This window comes from Thermobia domestica, chromosome 5 (genome assembly GCF_964235325.1).
Source record: "Thermobia domestica chromosome 5, izTheDome1.hap1.1, whole genome shotgun sequence".
In the NCBI taxonomy this organism is placed as follows: Eukaryota; Metazoa; Arthropoda; class Insecta; order Zygentoma; family Lepismatidae; genus Thermobia; species Thermobia domestica.
Window position 1 is genome coordinate 263,947,021 of NC_137458.1, and position 20,545 is coordinate 263,967,565.

General features: G+C 37.1%; 1 protein-coding gene and 1 long non-coding RNA gene across 2 annotated transcripts in view; both read left to right on the plus strand.

The window, feature by feature from the left end:
* The window catches only part of LOC145685511 (uncharacterized), a 36,269-nt gene extending 22,567 nt beyond the window's left edge, over nucleotides 1–13,702 (plus strand). The window contains exon 2 of the mRNA XM_081757906.1: nucleotides 13,695–13,702. Coding sequence (XP_081614032.1) covers nucleotides 13,695–13,702 — 8 coding nt within the window. The remainder of the gene's footprint in view (nucleotides 1–13,694) is intronic.
* A 6,102-nt stretch (nucleotides 13,703–19,804) lies between these two features.
* LOC145686568 (uncharacterized) overlaps nucleotides 19,805–20,545 on the plus strand; it is an 86,796-nt gene continuing 86,055 nt past the window's right edge. Inside the window, exon 1 of the long non-coding RNA XR_014131621.1 lies at nucleotides 19,805–19,850. This is a non-coding gene — a long non-coding RNA (uncharacterized LOC145686568). The remainder of the gene's footprint in view (nucleotides 19,851–20,545) is intronic.

The following is a 20,545-nucleotide window of genomic DNA, read 5'->3' on the forward strand; positions in this document are numbered from 1 at the left end:
CTCTGGAAATTCCAACTTTTCTATAAATTTAGTGTAAATTCAGGAGATATATGCAAATGTTAATATAATTTATACTCATATTGAATTTAGACCGCTGCTCATAGCTTTGAACCAACCCCCTTCGGAAATAATTTTCTGCATACGTGCCGCTTCTAACCCCTGCTCAAGAAATGAACAAAAACCGGTTTTCCAGCCCTTTCTGCCGAGAAATCTAACAACGACGAAGAAGACAATGACGAAGATTTTTAAAAGTTTTTTATTTATTTATTTCCTTTTTGATATTAGTGACTGAATTGAAAGGCTGAAGGCACAGCTAATCGAATTACCCTACAAAGTTGTTGATTTGAACCGTACAGTCAATTGCAAAATAATATTGTAAGGATTTTCACATTACGACAGAAGCACATGTTAACACAACACGTGCTATTGATTGTAAACAGCGTAGCAGAAGAGAAGCCGACACGGAAAACACCGAGGAACGCCGAAAGAAGACGGACCTCAAGGAAGGACCCGAAGAGGACAGACAAAAGCCGGACCATCGAGGGACCCAGCATCAGTCAACCAACTAAGCAAATAACCTACACCTGCCCTGAGGTCACCTTGGACTTAGGGTACACCTATCCTTACCCGAGGTCGCATTAAAGTACGGCTTTTCACTACAACCAAGGCTCGGAAAGCTGCCTTGGGCTGAGGGGCTCTATTCATCAAACTCACCAAAACCAGCAGATGCCTTAAAAACTATCTTGAGAGAAGGGGCACCGTGCAAAACACCTATTTCCTCTTATTTGGTCAATAACAGAATAAACACTATTTTTACTCTTTGAAATCAAAGACATTTATATTTAACAAATTTTATAGTAAAATTGGGGAAGGGGAAAAGTTAGCCCAGTCCATTATTAACCCTACCAAAATCATTGCATAAGTTCTCTTCCAATAACTTTTGAACAAGTTGTTGGAATAGGGAAGGATTCTCTCTTGTTTAGAGGGAATGTAATATTATCTTCATATGACAGAAAGCCGTACTTCATTTGGTCACTTACGTCCTCAGATTTAGACTTCCAAATTATGCTATGCGTAAGCGTCATCACCATCATAGGTATTCTGATATTATTGGCAGGTCACTTGCCTCAACTGAGAAGCTTCTAGCTTCTATGTACGACCATCATCAGATAATCTTTTTAGATTCAAGTACGATTTTTCTGTTTTATTACTCTCCGTCAACCGTAGCCACTGTCGGGACCTATATCCTCTACTTCGCCCTGGTGATACATTCCCTTCTAAGCTATTGTCCCAAACAGTCTCTCTTCCTCTTTTCAATTACGTATAAAATTGTTCTTCCCTCCACTACTATTTATAACCCTTCTTCTTTCGTATCCTGCTCGACCTAGCCAATTCTCTCTATTCTTCTTCACACCCACAAATTGAATACTTTCAGTTGTTCTGCATCGCTTTTGCGTAATGCACATGTTTTTAACCCATGTAGTACATTGCTACAAAATAAACTCTTTATGAGTCCTTTACTTAACACTTTAATCAACCCCACAGTGATTTCTTACAACTAGTTCAGTTTCTCAAGATTAGATTTCTTCTCCTATCTTAACCCTCTGTTCAAACTAAAAGTGATATTAAATCAGTTCTTGTTGTAACGTTCGCCGTTATAAATAAAAAACGGTCATTTATAACGAGAAGTGGTTTACGGCAATCGATTCACCGTCTCAAGAATGGGATCCATTTCTTTCCTTTTCTACCTGTACTTGCTAAATCCGAAAGTGGTAGACACTTCGATGTTCAATATTAATTTCCTTAGAGCCAAAGCGATAAGAGATAGTGACAAATTGTTTTCTCCTATGGATTCAGCAAACCAAGGATAACTTTAACCTCTATTCAAAGACGAAAATGGCGGAAATTTTCGACTTCGGCATTGATCGCCATAGTGTAAAAACAGTAATAGATTGCGAAAAAATATTATCCGATATGAATTTAATACCGCATTGCTAGGTACCGACTTCATTCCTCTATTGCAAATGGAAGTGGTTGAAATATACTATAATTTCCGGTTCCAGTGCCTACCTCCATAATACTAAAACAGTCAGAGGCAGTGAGATATGATTTCAGTTAATTCTCGATCTTTATCCCTCTACTCAAACCGGAAGTGTTAGAAATTAGAGATTTCCGGTTTCAACACCAATTACCATTGTGAGAAAATAGTAACAATCTGTATTTACAACGATGATAAAATTTTTAGTAAGGGCCAGATCTTGAGGATCGGGAATAGAATGAAATCGCAAGGTTGTAAGTCAGGTGGGATGAGGCATAACTTAAATCTTAATTAGTGTAATGTGGTCATAGCAGGAGTGTGAATTCGTGTGTTGTCCAATTGAAAACGGATATTTGTGTGCAAATCTGCGCCATTAGCTGCTTGCAGCTCTTCTGCCCTAGGGTAAAGTTTGGTTTGTTTACTTTTTATGGTTCGGATACCACTTTACGCTTCAGCTCCCATCCTTCATAACTATGGTGTTGCATCATGATATTAAACCCATACCAATAAATTTAATTACATATAAATTTAAGGAGAGACCTCAATATGAACCCTAGGTTACAGCTGGAACTTTTTTGGTAAAAAAAAAACAATATTACATATACTCGTATATTTCCAATATCACAAATATACAGATGGTGATCAGAAAAATGGAAACACTGAATGAAATTACAACTTACCAGATTAATATGGTGTCGGGCCACCTTTCGCCTTCAGAACAGCCTTGATGCGACGTGAGATGGAGGCATAGAGGTCGTGAATAGTAGCAAATGGAATTTTACACCATTACTCGTGCAGGGCATCGGCCAGTTCTGTGAGAGAGGATGGAGGTGGAAATCGTCGCCGGAATCGTGTTTTCAAGACGGACCACAGATGTTCAATTATGTTGAGATCTGGGGATTGGGTGGGCCAGGGGAGGTGTTGAACTTCATCCCGATGTTCCTCAAACCACGCTGCAACAACGCCAGCTGTGTGAATGTGTGCATTATCATCCTGGAAGATGACGTCATTGTTCGAGAACAACATCCCGACCATAGGACGCAAATGGTCTCCTAAAATTGCGACATAATCGTTGGCAGTGATTCGTCCGCTAAGTGTGAGCACAGGATCCAATGAAAACCATGATATGGCGGCCCACAGCATCACCGAGCCGCCGCCATGTTTCACAGTTGGGCTGAGACACTGCAGATCATAAGCTTCTTTGGGCGTCCTCCACACATAAACACGGCCCGTGGTTGGGAATAGGGTGAAGGATGACTCATCCGACCATATCACACGTTTCCAGTCCTCACGGTCCAAGTTGCATGGTCGCGGCACCATTTGCGGCGTGCGAAAGCGTTATGGTCCCTGATGAGCGGTTTGGCCCCTGCAACACGACCCCGTAAGTTCATGTCATGTAATTCGCGGCGGACTGCGATTGTCGAAACAAGGTGGGGGAGGTGCTGATTGAGTTCCTCAGTCCTTTGCTCCGCAGTGGCACGACGGTTCTGAGTGACAACGCCCTTTAATACCCGGCGTGATCTGTCACTCTTGATTTTCTTCCGCCCACTGTTCCGCTTCCCTGATGTGGTTTTCCCGTGTGTTGTGTAGGCCGTCATCACCTTCGACACTGTCCCCACGCGACACACCTAACACAGTAGCCACTGCCGTCACACTCACTCCACATAACCGTGCATCAACAGTTTGCCCTCTTTGAAAATCAGAGAGATCTCCCATTTTACACTACCTCCGTCTGCTGCAGGCACTGGACGCTGCTGTTCCACTGCGCCTGACGTAGTATGGAGACCGACTTAACACACCACCACCAGCGGTCCGGCGCTGTGGGCGCCACGACACCACTGCCAACCCATACATGTGACGTGTTGCCAACTACATGTGTTTCCATTTTTCTGATCACCATCTGTATATATATAATTATCAAAATAATGGTAAATTTAGAGTTTGTAATACGATGTATAAGGTGGTACCACAGGGTACATATTCGTTGCTTAAAGATTGTTAGTCGTCGGTTATGTAAACATAGAACAAAGCCGTGCGTTTGGCGGGAGAGATGATGCCGATTGGGAACCCTCTGAGAGTTTAACAGAGGTCAAATTATGGTTATATACACTTTGCTGGAGGAAGTATATCAAAGGAGAACAGTATGTTAAGCCTATTGCTAGAAATAGTATTCTGGGTAATGGGCTGTAGAACTCGTAACGAAACAACACCAAGGAAGAGTAATACTGGATGGAAGAGATGTATCAATTATATTGAAAACCGAACATTAAAGAGAAGTATCACCAAGTACCATGTAATGAATGCGACAGAAATCACTGCAAAGTCAACACTGTACTAAATTCAAAAGTCACAATTCGATTCTAATTTTATAACAAGATAATATACTGTCTCTTTGAATTTTCCAAACCACCAACTTCTAGATCCTTTAGCGTGATGGAGATGCAAAGCAATCCGTAGAGAAATTTTAAAAAAAAAAAACCTAATACGGTTCGGTGAATAACTTTTTTACCTTATGTCAAACAAAAGGCCTTGTTTTCGTTTGAAATTTTATAGCGGATGCCACAAGAACTTTCTGCTTCAAACTGTCTCCTCCCTACCATGAAACACGGCGGAGGCTCTGTGATATTTTAAGAGGTAACAGTTGATATTCCGCAGTGGGTCTTGTTCTTACACTCATATACACCCATCGCTATCAGTGATAATGTAAACGTTCTTTGGGATCACGGGCGTCCTTTGGAACAAATATTGTTTCCAGCCTATAACATAATTTTCCAAAATGACGCTTTTAGGACTGTTGACGCGTTGTTTCATTAAAATCAGGATAAACTGAAAAACAATACCCGTTTATTAAACTGTCCTTTGCCCCCTAATTCTCTAACGTTATTTACTATTTGTCGTTTGTTCGGGAGGTCAAACTTTGGAGCAGATATCCTCCTTCATCTTCCACGATAGAAATGGAGAATCCGTTGAATGTATAGTGATGTAATGCTTTTTTGGTAACAGTTCATGAGTCTTATGCTTGCACCTTACGAAGACTACAACTATTGTGAAGTCTAACGATAGCCCCACTCCATATTAATCATGTACGGTCCGTTCATTTTAGATATATCTATTATTTTAATAATTATCTGTACATCGAAACTTTAGAAATTACGTCTAACTTATAGTAAAACGCCCGTCAACAATCTAGGCAGATTCGTTTTACTGCAAAAATGCATTTCCTGGAGCAGGTGTGCAATATTGAACAGAAAGTGTAAGTAATAAACACCTAATTAAGAACTTAGTTCTTAACCAATTAAAAGTTTTATAACATATGTAACAGGTTATAAACAGGTGTGCAAGAAGAGAAAGTGGCAACATCTAGTTAAAAATTTACTTTTTAGAACCAATTAAAAGTTTACGTTTTGTAAAGAGAAAGTGGATGTGTCTTGTATTCAGATTGCATTTAAGCTGTCATATTTGGATATTTCTCTTATAATGCGTTTGAGAAAGCCTATGTTACATAGCCGAAACTATAACACAGATATACTCTTAAAATATATATTAAACTTCTTGTAACAATGTTAGTTTTTTTTTTCAATAAACGCATTTTCTCTAGATGTTACAAGAGAAGGTCAAATATTATAAAAAGTAAGTTTTGATATAAATTCTGCTATCTACGATGAACTTCTAATTCATTTAATGTGACCAAACATTCTGATTCAGCTGACACAGTCCCTTTCTGCAACCGTTGTCCCATTCGTTTCCGATTCGCGAACTCCAATCTTATTTTAAAGCTACTTATTATAATGCAGTATTGAAACCGGATGACCGTATATCTAAATTTATGACTTCCAGTTTCAATAAAAGGAATAACAAATATCAAAAGAACTAGAGTTATATTCTATGAAAATTTGATAATTTTTAGAAAAAAAAAACATTAAATGTCATTCATTCGAAAAACACAATTCATTTCTTCCTGTTGACCATTATTGATTTCAATCTACAGTAGAAGGAATAATTCTCAAGTCTTACAAAGTCGTGGTATACTGATGAAAGTCAGAGATCTTTTGAAAAAGGAATTTATAGCATTCTTGTCTGATTTCAACCTTAAATAGTAGCATGAGTTAAAGTACTACAAAATATTCATATTTAATAAAAGCTCAATTTCTTATCATATTTCATTGATAAAGAAACCACTTATTTCTTAAGAGTGAAGTGTACGAAGCACTCATTAAGTTTCATTAAAATCGGATTTTGGGGGGGGGGGGGAATTTGAAATTGAATACATAAATAGACAAAGAAACACACAAATATATTTAATGTGAAATACTACTATATGCTTCAACTATTACATACTAATTGGGCTATTATTATTATTATTATTATTATTATTATTATTATTATTATTATTATTATTATTATTATTATTATTATTATTATTATTATTATATAATGTAGGCACTGTATTTCATTATGATGGACAAACACCGTGTGCGTGGGTTTTCTCGGGGTTCTCCCGTTTCCTCCCACTTTCTTCATTCCACCATTTCATTCATCACTCATCATCACCGTCTCCTTTAGCCTAACCAGCATAACCGTGGGACGTAAAACTCAAAGATTTCATTTCATTTTTTTGCCTTTCATTAGATGCAGTGAATGAATTTTGTATTCTTTAACGTTACATATACATCCGTTCTAGTTTAATGCAAGAAGTGTAATTTCTGAGTGCAGCACTTGCCTAAGGGTTGCTTCATTCTATACTAACAGACGTATTGGATCTCGCTCTATCCTAATGAAGTTCGAATTCTGTCGTTGAGTTAGTATTGTGAGATAATCGAAGAGCTTCCTCAGCTGGGAATATAGGTAATTTAGGTATAGAAACAAACAAACTTTGTCAATGTGTAGATCATATGTATCTCAATTGCACATGAAATCAGTCGTAGCTAAACAGGGGATAGAGAACTGATTCAATAATACTTAAACTAAACAACATTTGGAAAATGGGTAGATAAAAATCAGCTACTAATATTGGCTATTATTTAAAATATATTTGGAACCTTCTGACATTAAGTCAATATTGTCCTTTGCTTCTGTAAAAAAATCACACGCACACTGACACTGATACATTTGAATTACGAGACTTCAAAAGGTTATTAAATTAGACAGGAAAAGTATTACTAGTGAGAATAATAAATGTTATGTAACAACCTCACAAGCCTTTTTATTTTTTTTACAGGTTTTCTAAAATTACTTCTACTAGCTGTAATTACTAACTAATTCTTCGCATGCATATGCATATTCAAGTAAATCTACGTTAAATACATACAATATGATTCAATCCTACAAATATTCTTTTGTACACTCCGCATCAAAAAAATTGCGACACATAACGCCGTGCAGTTAGGCCAACCAATATACACCTTCTTATCCCATAATTGTGTCTGGTAAAAACATCCCCTCTCACTCCTCCTTTCCTCTCTCCCATACTAAAATCAGCATAAAAGATGAGTGCAATTCTTATTTCAAAATTTACATATATTAGTATACTCAAAATGAAACAATCAAACCGACACGAAACAAGAATCATAAGATAATGTAGGGAGAGACTTAAACACACACAGAATGAACAGTTGAAAGGGATGTATGTCTGCTAGACAGACATACAGAACTGAGATAGAGAGAAGAAAGGGGAGAGAAGAAGAATAAGAAAAACTGAACAGAGATAAAAATAAGGAATTTAAAAGTATTTTAAAAAAGAACCTAACATTATAAAGTTCCGTTTCCAGAAATCCAACAGGAATATAGAAGTAAGTTTGGATTATATATTTCTTCAGAACTATTCGAATACGTAGAAGATACAGGAAACAATCATTAAGTCACTTTCAAAATGAATACCAAACTTGGAGGTCAAATTAAATACTCAATTTCCTGTGAAATTGTAGAGCTCTGAAACATATAGAATAATGTCAGTAGTTTAACACACGTGATTTGTTTCATGTGTTTCGGTAGCAAATTCGGTGGTGTTCATTGAACGTACTGATACGAAATACATTATAATAAACCCAGTAATACCTCCATTCCGGACTACTAATACAAACTCAACAAAAATAAAAAAGGAAAAGAAGAAGGAAACAAAGAAAAGGATAAATGAATGAGTGCTATTTTACTGCTAATATCTATTAGAAAGAGTCAATATTAGAAGTCCAAACTGTATCATAATGAAAAGTTACAAATTTTTAAAACAAAAATTCGGTGCTCTTTATAAACGTAACAGACCTTGCATGTTTCACATTGAAAATGTGAATAAAATACATTGAATTATAGGATGGAAACGAACTTTTTGTCAAACTAATATAAATAAAATCTTCTCTTGAATCAGCAGAAAAGGGACCATTTTCTAGTCATCTCTGAAGATTTATCTGTTCTGAACATCCAGTCTCGATTTCACCTATTGTGAATATAATTTTCTCATTCGAACAGATAGAATGAACGCGACAGAGCTTCAGTGAGCCATTGCATCAGTTGGGTGATGTGGATTGGTTATGGACCGACACTGCGACGAAGATTCGAAACCGTACTGACCCAGTGATTCGATTGAGACACTGAGGACAAAGAACGGATTTACGAGAGAGAGAAGCAATAAGAGAGAGAGAATAATAAATAGGAGACGACACAGATGAGTAGGCACAGAGAGAAAGACGAATTTATAAATGAACACTACTTATCATTATACTGTATGACAAAGAACGCATACACTCTTTACTCATATTCTCACAAGTGATGCTTTGTAAGTTCTCCAACGGCAAATGAATCTCTGTTTGTAGCCATTATTTTATGAGAAAAAGAATTTACTTGATAGGGAACCGAACCAAGGTCCTCCAGTTTCAAATCCAGCACGCTACCGCTACTCCACAGATTACTGTACCCAAAACATGTTTAACAAATGGTTTAGTGTTTCTTTCTAAGACCAATAATATGAAAAGTGTATACTTCAGATCATTGAATAGGTTCGATCCGTCCTAGTAATTCCTGTAAATGTTGTTTGCTCATCCCCAACCAACATTCGTAAATTGTCTCTATCGTGATACAGGTATGTGCATCCTCCTTCTTAAAGATTCCTCATTTAGTATGAATAGTCAATCTTCGATTCCTCAGGATCGCTTTGTGAAAAATCAGAGGTTGGCCTGAAGAAGGTTTGAACCTATGTTGCCCAGCTGTACTACTCATGATTCCCACACGTTACCCTACGCTATCTTGGCAGCTCAAAGCATAAGCCAAATATTACTAAGTTCAGCCGTGATGTTTGGAACGAACTAGTTTCTTTCTGTAATTCAATTTACACCACAGTACACGCCGAAATTCATTTATTCGATGACCTGGAGACAAGAAAATGCCCACTAATAAATTAAATAACATATAATCCAGGAAAAATTTCAGAAATAATAACAAGTTACGCATTAATTTCCAAGTGCACATTCAAAAGTACGCACATAATAATAATAATAATAATAATAATAATAATAATAATAACAATAATAATAATAATAATAATAATAATAATAATAATAATAATAATAATAATAATAATAAAATATATCCAATACATTTTAACCTTCATTGCATAAGATGTCACCTCAACGAACAATAATATTAATATCCTACTATATTTTCGTCGCCACGCACAAGAAAGTCACACAGCGTCCATCTCGCGGACGATCCTTTTGCGATTAGGCTCCTGTCTCATTTTCTTTTCCGTTTCTATAAAAGCCACACACATGGTTTATCCACCATAAAGTTATATGGCACGAAGAGGGATCTATCTTACGTATACATAAAAGTCGGTAACAGTACTACAAGTATTATTGTCGAATAAGCTTGCGCACAGCGTTACACAAAATATTTACTTACGTCTTGCTGCACTTGGACACGGGTTTGAGTCCGTTGAGGACTATTGACCGCAATAGTTCTTAACCCACTTTAGCCCAAATTGCAAGCCCCGTCGTTAGGAACCTAGATGTTCGTTTTAGTCTTTCGTAGCAATTCTTTAGTACTGGTAATAGTGTTTGTTTGGGTGTATTGTTTACACTCTTTTCTTCGTTTTAAAAATATATCCAAATAAATGTCATCATAATTCCTCTTATTTGGAATGTAAAGATGAAAATTTGAACGTTCCGACATAGCTGCAAAAAATAAGGAAGTGGCAGCGTTGGGCTTCGAACCCATACTCATGGACACCAAAAGTACAACAAACGAGTGCCTGAAACCCCGTGGCCATGATGGTTAGTCTTAGGAAGACTTAATTTATTCAAGTTATGTACCGCCACATTATAGCAAGCTTGTGCGGATTATTTTCGTTCCTTATTCTAGAGAAGTGGTAAATATGGAGATAAGTTTGATGCTAGGAGACTTCAGTCAGTAAGCTTGTTCTTCAGAAAATATAGGAGAAGTTACACTTTCGCGGAAAAGAGACATATGAGGTAAAATCCAATCCTAATGTACTTTTTTTTTAGTAGGAATCAATTCAATGCGCCTGCGTTGTTTTCACAACGTCACAAGCGACTGCATATTATCGTTAGCTGATAATATGCATTGTGGTGTGCTGGGACTCTGGGAGCATGGCGCGTCATTACGACAGTGCAGTTAAACAGGGTGTTATCGCTCTCATTCAACATGCAAACATGAGTGTTACTGATGCAGGTCTGGAATATGGCGTCGATCGTGCTACTGCGTACAGATGGTGGAAACGTCATCAAGAAAGTAGAAATGTAGCCCGAAAACTTGGATCTGGCCGGCCTTGAGTTTCTTCTGCAGTTCAAGATCACTCTCTAACTGAAGAATGGCATCGGCATCCTTTAATGTCTGCCCGACAACTAAGAGAGACATCGGGGTTTTCAGGTGATGTAAACACCGTTCGGCGCCGCCTCAGAAATGCAGATCTGAGGTCGTTCCGGGCTGCAAGAAAAGAACAACTGTCAGATAAACACATGATCGATCGACGGGCGTTTGCAGAAGAAAATATCGGTCGTATGTGGGACAGCGTTTTCTTTACAGACGAGAAAGTTTTTTCTACTGCAAACGATGGTCCTCGGCGTGTCTATCGTCCACCTGGGACACGATATGATGCACGATACATGACCCGTTCATGTCGAATGGGACATGTTACCATTCATTGTTGGGGTTGGATATGTAAAGATGCAGGGAGTGGTGGTATCTACCGCATTAATGGTCGACTTAATGGTCAGAAATATTTGGAACTTTTGGAGGATGCGCTTCCTGAGATACGAGCTCGATTAGCTGACGAAATCGTACACTTACAGCAGGATCGTAGCTCTGTACACGATTCCAATCTTGTTCAGGCATATCTATAACGGGAACCCCATATCGAACTAGTCGATTGGGTCCCTCGTGCAGCGGATTTGAATCCAATAGAAAACGTTTGGAGTGCCGTTGTAAGAGAACTTCAAGAAAATTGGCCGCAGAATCCACCACGCACTGGAGATGAATTATGGGAGCTGGTTCAACATACATGGACGGACTACACGGCAAAACTATATTGCTCGCCTGGTTGATTCCATCCCAAACCGACTGCAAGCAGTTATACAAGTTAATGGCGATTACACTCGCTATTAAATAAATATGCCTCCCAACAATTCACCTATAACAACTACTTAATTCATCTAGCGCATTTGAATATTGTATTTTGGCAAAACATGGTCAATGGCCTGTAATGTATCTAATTCCATGTATATTGCTACTAAAGACCTATTTCAATGTTCTCTTTAGTCGACTGAAAAAACAAAAATAACAAATAAAAATAATATAAAAATAGAAAGCAAAAATAAAAATAATTAAAATAAAAACAAAAAATAATAAAAATAAAAAACAAAAGTAATAAAAAATAATAAATGAAACATTGCATTATACAGGTTCTGGGGACTTTCTTTATGGTTGTATGTTTAAAGTTCCTGCAAATGATGATTTGTCATGACTACAATACAAATTTCCAAACGTTACAATTTGTGTTGCGTTCAATTTATCATAATGCACAAAGTATATTAAAAATTGTATTTTTGGTTTAACTTTTCTATTTGTTATTGAGCTCGCTTCGTTCAGGCTGGTTTACGTTAATATAAAAGACAATGAATGATCTCACCTCAATGAGAAAATACTAACGCTAAATTGGATTTGTTAATACAAGAACCAAAATATATTCATTGCATAATTCGACATGAAAAAAGTACACCCTGTTCATAAAGCTTGGCCACACTCTTTATTGCTTTCAACTTCAGGTATCTTCGGTAAAAAGTAAACCAGGTTCAAACCTCCAAGCCAAACTTTGCAATCGGGAAAATTTTTGCAGATGTGTTTTTTCTCTTTCAAAAATATCATAAGACTTGTTACCGAGTGTAGATAAAAAGCAATATTGATTGAAATACTTAATGATACAACATTTTGAAACCTTGTATTAATGTCAGCAAATGCTTGTTTGTCATTTAGCTCTTCATACGTAATGGAGTATTGAGATACGTAAAGGAATCTTTCCAAATGTAAAAGAGTGCTCAAAGTTAAGACAAAGACCATAATTCTCTGCTGAGTACTAAAATAAAAGTCAAAGTAGAATAAAAACAGCGTTTGCAATGGATATGAATGCCATAATTATCTTGAAAGCCTTTATACATGGCTAGAAGCATGCTCCGAGAAGTGCTTGTTAGCTAAGTGTTAAGCCCTTGGGTTTCAAATCGTAATGTTGTAAGTTCCATTCTTATCTGGGCCAATGCTTTTTTATAAAACTCTATTTTCCGCAATGCATGAAAAATTATATAAAATAATTACATAAAATAATTATATAAAATAATTACTGTTATTCTTGTACTCAGGCGAGAGTTATGTTCAATGTCTTGACTTGGAGCAATCTTTTACATTTGCAAAGATTCCTCTACGCATCTCAATACTCCATTACGTATGGAGAGCTAAATGACAAACAAGCATTTGCTGACATTAATACAAGGTTTCAAAATGTTGTATCATTAAGTATTTCAATCAATGTTGCTTTTTATCTACACTTGGTAACAAGTCTTATGATATTTTTGAAAGAGAAAAAACACATCTGCAAAAACTTTCCCGATTGCAAAGTTTGGCTTGGAGGTTCGAACCTAGTTTACTTTTTACCGAAGATACCTGAAGTTGAAAGCAATAAAGAGTGTGGCCAAGCTTTATGAACAGGGTGTACTTTTTTTCATGTCGAATTATGCAATGAATATATTTTGGTTCTTGTATTAACAAATCCAATTTAGCGTTAGTATTTTCTCATTGAGGTGAGATTGTCTTTTATATTAACGTAAACCAGTCTGAACGAAGCGAGCTCAATAACAAATAGAAAAGTTAAACCAAAAATACAATTTTTAATATACTTTGTGCATTATGATAAATTGAACGCAACACAAATTGTAACGTTTGGAAATTTGTATTGTAATCATGACAAATCATCATTTGCAGGAACTTTAAACATACAACCATAAAGAAAGTCCCCAGAACCTGTATAATGCAATGTTTCATTTATTATTTTTTATTACTTTTGTTTTTTATTTTTATTATTTTTTGTTTTTATTTTAATTATTTTTATTTTTGCTTTCTATTTTTATATTATTTTTATTTGTTATTTTTGTTTTTTCAGTCGACTAAAGAGAACATTGAAATAGGTCTTTAGTAGCAATATACATGGAGTTAGATACATTACAGGCCATTGACCATGTTTTGCCAAAATACAATATTCAAATGCGCTAGATGAATTAAGTAGTTGTTATAGGTGAATTGTTGGGAGGCATATTTATTTAATAGCGAGTGTAATCGCCATTAACTTCTATAACTGCTTGCAGTCGGTTTGGGATGGAATCAACCAGACAAGCAATATAGTTTCGCCGTGTAGTCCGTCCATGTATGTTGAACCAGCTCCCATAATTCATCTCCAGTGCGTGGTGGATTCTGCGGCCAATTTTCTTGAAGTTCTCTTACAACGGCACTCCAAACGTTTTCTATTGGATTCAAATCCGCTGCGCGAGGGACCCAATCGACTAGTTCGATATGGGGTTCCCGTTATAGATATGCCTGAACAAGATTGGAATCGTGTACAGAGCTACGATCCTGCTGTAAGTGTACGATTTCGTCAGCTAATCGAGCTCGTATCTCAGGAAGCGCATCCTTTAAAAGTTCCAAATATTTCTGACCATTAAGTCGACCATTAATGCGGTAGATACCACCACTCCCTGCATCTTTACATATCCAACCCCAACTATGAATAGTAACATGTTCCATTCGACATGAATGGGTCATGTATCGTGGTTCATATCGTGTTCCAGGTGGACGATGGACACGCCGAGGACCATCGTTTGCAGTAGAAAAAACTTTCTCGTCTGTAAAGGCAACGCTGTCCCATATACGGCCGATATTTTCTTCTGCAAACGCCCGTCGATCGACCATGTGGCTATCTGACAGTTGTTCTTTTCTTGCAGCCCGAAACGACCTCAGATTTGCATTTCTGAGGCGGCGCCGAACGGTGTTCACATCACCTGGAAACCCCGATGCCTCTTTCAGTTGTCGGGCAGACATCAAAGGATGCCGACGCCATTCTTCAGTTATAGAGTGATCTTGAACTGCAGAAGAAACTCGAAGCCGGCCAGATCCAAGTTTTCGGGCTACATTTCTACTTTCTTGATGACGTTTCCACCATTTGTACGCAGTAGCACGATCGACGCCATATTCCAGACCTGCATCAGTAACACTCATGTTTGCATGTTGAATGAGAGCGATAACACCCTGTTTAACTGCACTGTCGTAATGACGCGTCATGCTCCCAGAGTCCCAGCACACCACAAAGCATATTATCAGCTAACGATAATATGCAGTCGCTTGTGACGTTGTGAAAACAACGCAGGCGCATTGAATTGATTCCTACTAAAAAAAAGTGCATTAGGATTGGATTTTACCTCATATGTCTCTTTTCCGCGAAAGTGTAACTTCTCCTATATTTTCTGAAGAACAAGCTTACTGACTGAAGTCTCCTAGCATCAAACTTATCTCCATATTTACCACTTCTCTAGAATAAGGAACGAAAATAATCCGCACAAGCTTGCTATAATGTGGCGGTACATAACTTGAATAAATTAAGTCTTCCTAAGACTAACCATCATCTCTGAAGATTTATCTGTTCTGAACATCCAGTCTCGATTTCACCTATTGGTAATATAATTTTCTCATTCGAACAGATATAATGAACGCGCCAGAGCTTAAGTGGCCATTGCATCAGTTGGGTGATGTGGATTGGTTATGGACCGACACTGCGACGAAGATTCGAACCCGTACTGACCCAGTGATTCGATTGAGACACTGAGGACAAAGAACAGATTTACGAGAGAGAGAAGCAATAAGAGAGAGAGAAGCAATAAGAGAGAGAGAAGTAACAAATAGGAGACGACACAGATGACTAGACACAGAGAGAAAGACGAATTTATAAATGAACACTACTTATCATTATACTGTATGACAAAGAACGCATACACTCTTTACTCATATTCTCACAAGTGATGCTTTGTAAGTTCTCCAACGGCAGATGAATCTTTGTTTGTAGCCATTATTTTATGAGAAAAAGAATTTACTTGATGGGGAATCAAACCGAGGTCTTCCAGTTTCGAATCCAGCACGCTACCGCTACTCCACAGATTACAGTACTCAAAACATGTTTAACAAATGGTTTAGTGTTTCTTTCTAAGACCAATAATATGAAAAGTGTATACTTCAGATCATTGAATAGGTTCGATCCGTCCTAGTAATTCCTGTAAATGTTGTTTGCTCATCCCCAACCAACATTCGTAAATTGTCTCCATCGTGATACAGGTGTGTGCATCCTCCTTCTTAACGATTCCTCATTTAGTATGAAAAGTCAATCTTCGATTCCTCACTATCGCTTTGTGAAAAATCAGAGGTTGGCCTGAAGAAGGTTTGAACCTATGTTGCCTAGCTGTACTACTCATGATTCCCTCACGTTACCCTATGCTATCCTGGCAGCTCAAAGCGTAAGCCAAATATTACTAAGTTCAGCCGTAATGTTTGGAACAAACTATTTTCTTTCTGTAATGCAATTTACACCACAGTACACGCCGAAATTCATTTATTCGATGACCTGGAGACAAGAAAATGCCCACTAATAAATTAAATAACATACAATACAGGAAAAATTTCAGAAATAATAACAAGTTGCGCATTAATTTCCCAGTGCACATTCAAAAGTACGCTCATAATAATAATAATAATAATAATAATAATAATAATAATAATAATAATAATAATAATAATAATAATAATAATAATAATAATAATAATAATAATATGAGTTTATTTTCAGTGTCGTGAACAGCTCATTGGCAAAAATACAGCACTATGTTAATACTATTATACAATCATTTAAATAGACGAGAAAATTTGTGATAGAGAATTAATATTAGTAGGTTAAGTCCCTTGTCAGAAGTTTAATATATTCACATTACAAGATTAAAGCTGATTATAAAATAAGATTAAAATAGATACAGTCAATATCATAAAATACTATTACCAGAACTATGGAAATTAAAGTTTCATTTAACTATCGTTAAAATAATGAGTCAACTTTGCTTAAAATTTCATATCTTCTATGTAAAAGATCCTGGTTACCTATTGTCACATTTCCACATAAAATATTAACTAGAGATATTCTGAAGATATATAGTAATAATAAAATCAAGACCCCTGTCATGAAGTTAAAACAGATTAATCTTCGGAAAAAAATATAATTAAATAAAATCATTGCTCTATTGTTTCTCCCAAAATATGTTCATTTTAAACTGTTATAAGACACTGTCATTCTTCTCAATATTTCACGTTTTAAATTTAGTGCTACCAATGTTGACTGACTTCTTACACTATAACACAGCACTCTTATTCCTATATTTTCCAAGCAGTAATCGCTACTATATTTATTCTCCAATACCATTGGAATAAAATAATAATAATACTAATACTAATAATAATAATAATAATAATAATAATAATAAAATAATAATAATAATGATAATAATAAAAAAATAATAATAATTATAATACATTTTAACCTTCATTGCATAAGATGTCACCTCAACGAACAATAATATTAATATCCTACTATATTTTCGTCGCCACGCACAAGAAAGTCACACAGCGTCCATCTCGCGGACGATCCTTTTGCGATTAGGCTCCTGTCTCATTTTCTTTTCCGTTTCTATAAAAGCCACACACATGGTTTATCCACCATAAAGTTATATGGCACGAAGAGGGATCTATCTTACGTATACATAAAAGTCGGTAACAGTACTACAAGTATTATTGTCGAATAAGCTTGCGCACAGCGTTACACAAAATATTTACTTACGTCTTGCTGCACTTGGACACGGGTTTGAGTCCGTTGAGGACTATTGACCGCAATAGTTCTTAACCCACTTTAGCCCAAATTGCAAGCCCCGTCGTTAGGAACCTAGATGTTCGTTTTAGTCTTTCGTAGCAATTCTTTAATACTGGTAATAGTGTTTGTTTGGGTGTATTGTTTACACTCTTTTCTTCGTTTTAAAAATATATCCAAATAAATGTCATCATAATTCCTCTTATTTGGAATGTAAAGATGAAAATTTGAACGTTCCGACATAGCTGCAAAAAATAAGGAAGTGGCAGCGTTGGGCTTCGAACCCATACTCATGGACACCAAAAGTACAACAAACGAGTGCCTGAAACCCCGTGGCCATGATGGTTAGTCTTAGGAAGACTTAATTTATTCAAGTTATGTACCGCCACATTATAGCAAGCTTGTGCGGATTATTTTCGTTCCTTATTCTAGAGAAGTGGTAAATATGGAGATAAGTTTGATGCCAGGAGACTTCAGTCAGTAAGCTTGTTCTTCAGAAAATATAGGAGAAGTTACACTTTCGCGGAAAAGAGACATATGAGGTAAAATCCAATCCTAATGTACTTTTTTTTTAGTAGGAATCAATTCAATGCGCCTGCGTTGTTTTCACAACGTCACAAGCGACTGCATATTATCGTTAGCTGATAATATGCATTGTGGTGTGCTGGGACTCTGGGAGCATGGCGCGTCACTACGACAGTGCAGTTAAACAGGGTGTTATCGCTCTCATTCAACATGCAAACATGAGTGTTACTAATGCAGGTCTGGAATATGGCGTCGATCGTGCTACTGCGTAAAAATGGTGGAAACGTCATCAAGGAAGTGGAAATGTAGCCCAAAAACCTGGATCTGGCCGGCCTCGAGTTTCTTCTGCAGTTCAAGATCACTGCCCGACAACTAAAAGAGGCATCGGGGTTTCCAGGTGATGTAAACACCGTTCGGCGCCGCCTCAGAAATGCAAATCTGAGGTCGTTCCGGGCTGCAAGAAAAGAACAACTGTCAGATAGCCACATGGTCGATCGACGGGCGTTTGCAGAAGAAAATATCGGTCGTATATGGGACAGCGTTGTCTTTACAGGCGAGAAAGTTTTTTCTACTGCAAACGATGGTCCTCGGCGTGTCCATCGTCCACCTGGAACACGATATGAACCACGATACATGACCCATTCATGTCGAATGGAACATGTTACCATTCATAGTTGGGGTTGGATATGTAAAGATGCAGGGAGTGGTGGTATCTACCGCATTAATGACATGTGAGGAACTGGGACTGTAATTCAGTGTGAGTAGAGAAACCATTCATCAGCATCTCCATTCACTTAGGAAGCACTACTAGTTGGGTCGATGGATCCCACATGATTTGACTTCGGGCCAGAAGGCAAAGCGACCAGACACCTGTGTTTCTTTGCTGTCTCGTCTAAGGAAGAAACCATTTCTGGCCAAGGTGTTGACATGTGATGAGAAGTAAGTCCTATACGAAGTTCCACGGCGCCATCATCATTGTTTATCATTCCATGAACCGGTTCGACACCAGCACTGCATCAGAAGAAGGTCCTCCTGTGTGCTTGATGGACTGCTCGCGGGATCGTGCATCGGAAACTACTACCAGCTAGTCAGAGCATCAATGCAATTGTGTACTGTCAGCAGTTCAGCCGTGTTCAAGAAAAACTCAAAACTCTGGAGCCAGAACTTCTGAATCGCAAAGGGGTTCTCCTGTTACAGGACAACGCTAAATCCCACGTAACTAGGATGACCCGGTACACCATTCTATGCTTTGGATGGGAAACACTATTGCATCTGCCATACTTCCCGGACATTGCATCGTCCGATTATTACCTGTTTCATTCCTTGGACAATCACCTTAGAGGATGCCAGTTCAAATTCTAATAGTGGTGCAAAATGCATTTGATACCTTCTTCGCTTCACAGTCCACCAAGTTCTAACGCGATGGAATACATGGCCTTCCAGAACATTGACAGAAAATAGTCGATTCTGATGGGGGACTATTTTTGATCTTCCAGGTACGTCTTAGGTGACATATCGATGTTCGAAAGAGGTGGGTGAAAAAGCGACAAAACTTTCTTGGTTATCTTTATATTTAAAATATGGCCTGAGTGTTATAGACTCTAGGTTGTAGTTATCGGATTACATTGGACATTTTACATAAACAGGAAAATAACGAAGTAGTAAATGATGCTGTCAAATCATGCAAAACAGGAAACTTCGCCACATCCTTTAGATATTTTCACTTCCTACGATAAGTGTAGCTATTTGTTTACAAGCAATTTTAATGATATCAATTCTCAGTTAGTATTTGTTGTCTTTCGTAGTCAACATTAAAATAACACTGACATTCTTCAGTACGAGGTAAGTAAATATATCTCTCATACTTCATAGAGTTAACTGCATTACGATAATTTCCATAAGTAGAAGAATATCTTCTGTCTATTGTAATAACATACTTGTAGCACTTTCGCAACATAACGTATTACTACTACTACTACTACTACTACTACTTCTACTACTACTACTACTACTACTACTACTACTACTACTACTACTACAACTACTACTACTACTAATAATAATAATAATAATAATAATAATAATATAATCTCATCGATTAATTGGAGTTCTTGTAGGTTCTTGTAGGCGGACTTTTAGATTTTAAAGTAGTGTCTTTATTATTCGATTAAAAGATAACCAATAAAGATTTTTTTTCTACTTCAGCTCTTCTTTTTCGCTTTTCCAAGTTTAGAGGTTTTGTAAAACACGTTACGTATGATTTGACGCCTTTCTGCGTCGAGCCATAGGAGGTGATGGCGTCATAACTTTTTTAAAAATAATTTTCGTTAAGCTACTTTTATTATTTTTGGCGGGCTTTCTTTTGCACCTAGAATGTTCAAATTTTGCGCAAATATTCAGTCTACCAAGTAGTCATTTATCAATTTTTTTCATATCTCTGCGTTATCGCAAAGGCTGAAGATGGGCAAAAATGTAAAAAGAGGGTATGTTAACCAAACATTTCCCTTTTTCACGATTTTCCCACCTCAGATACATGG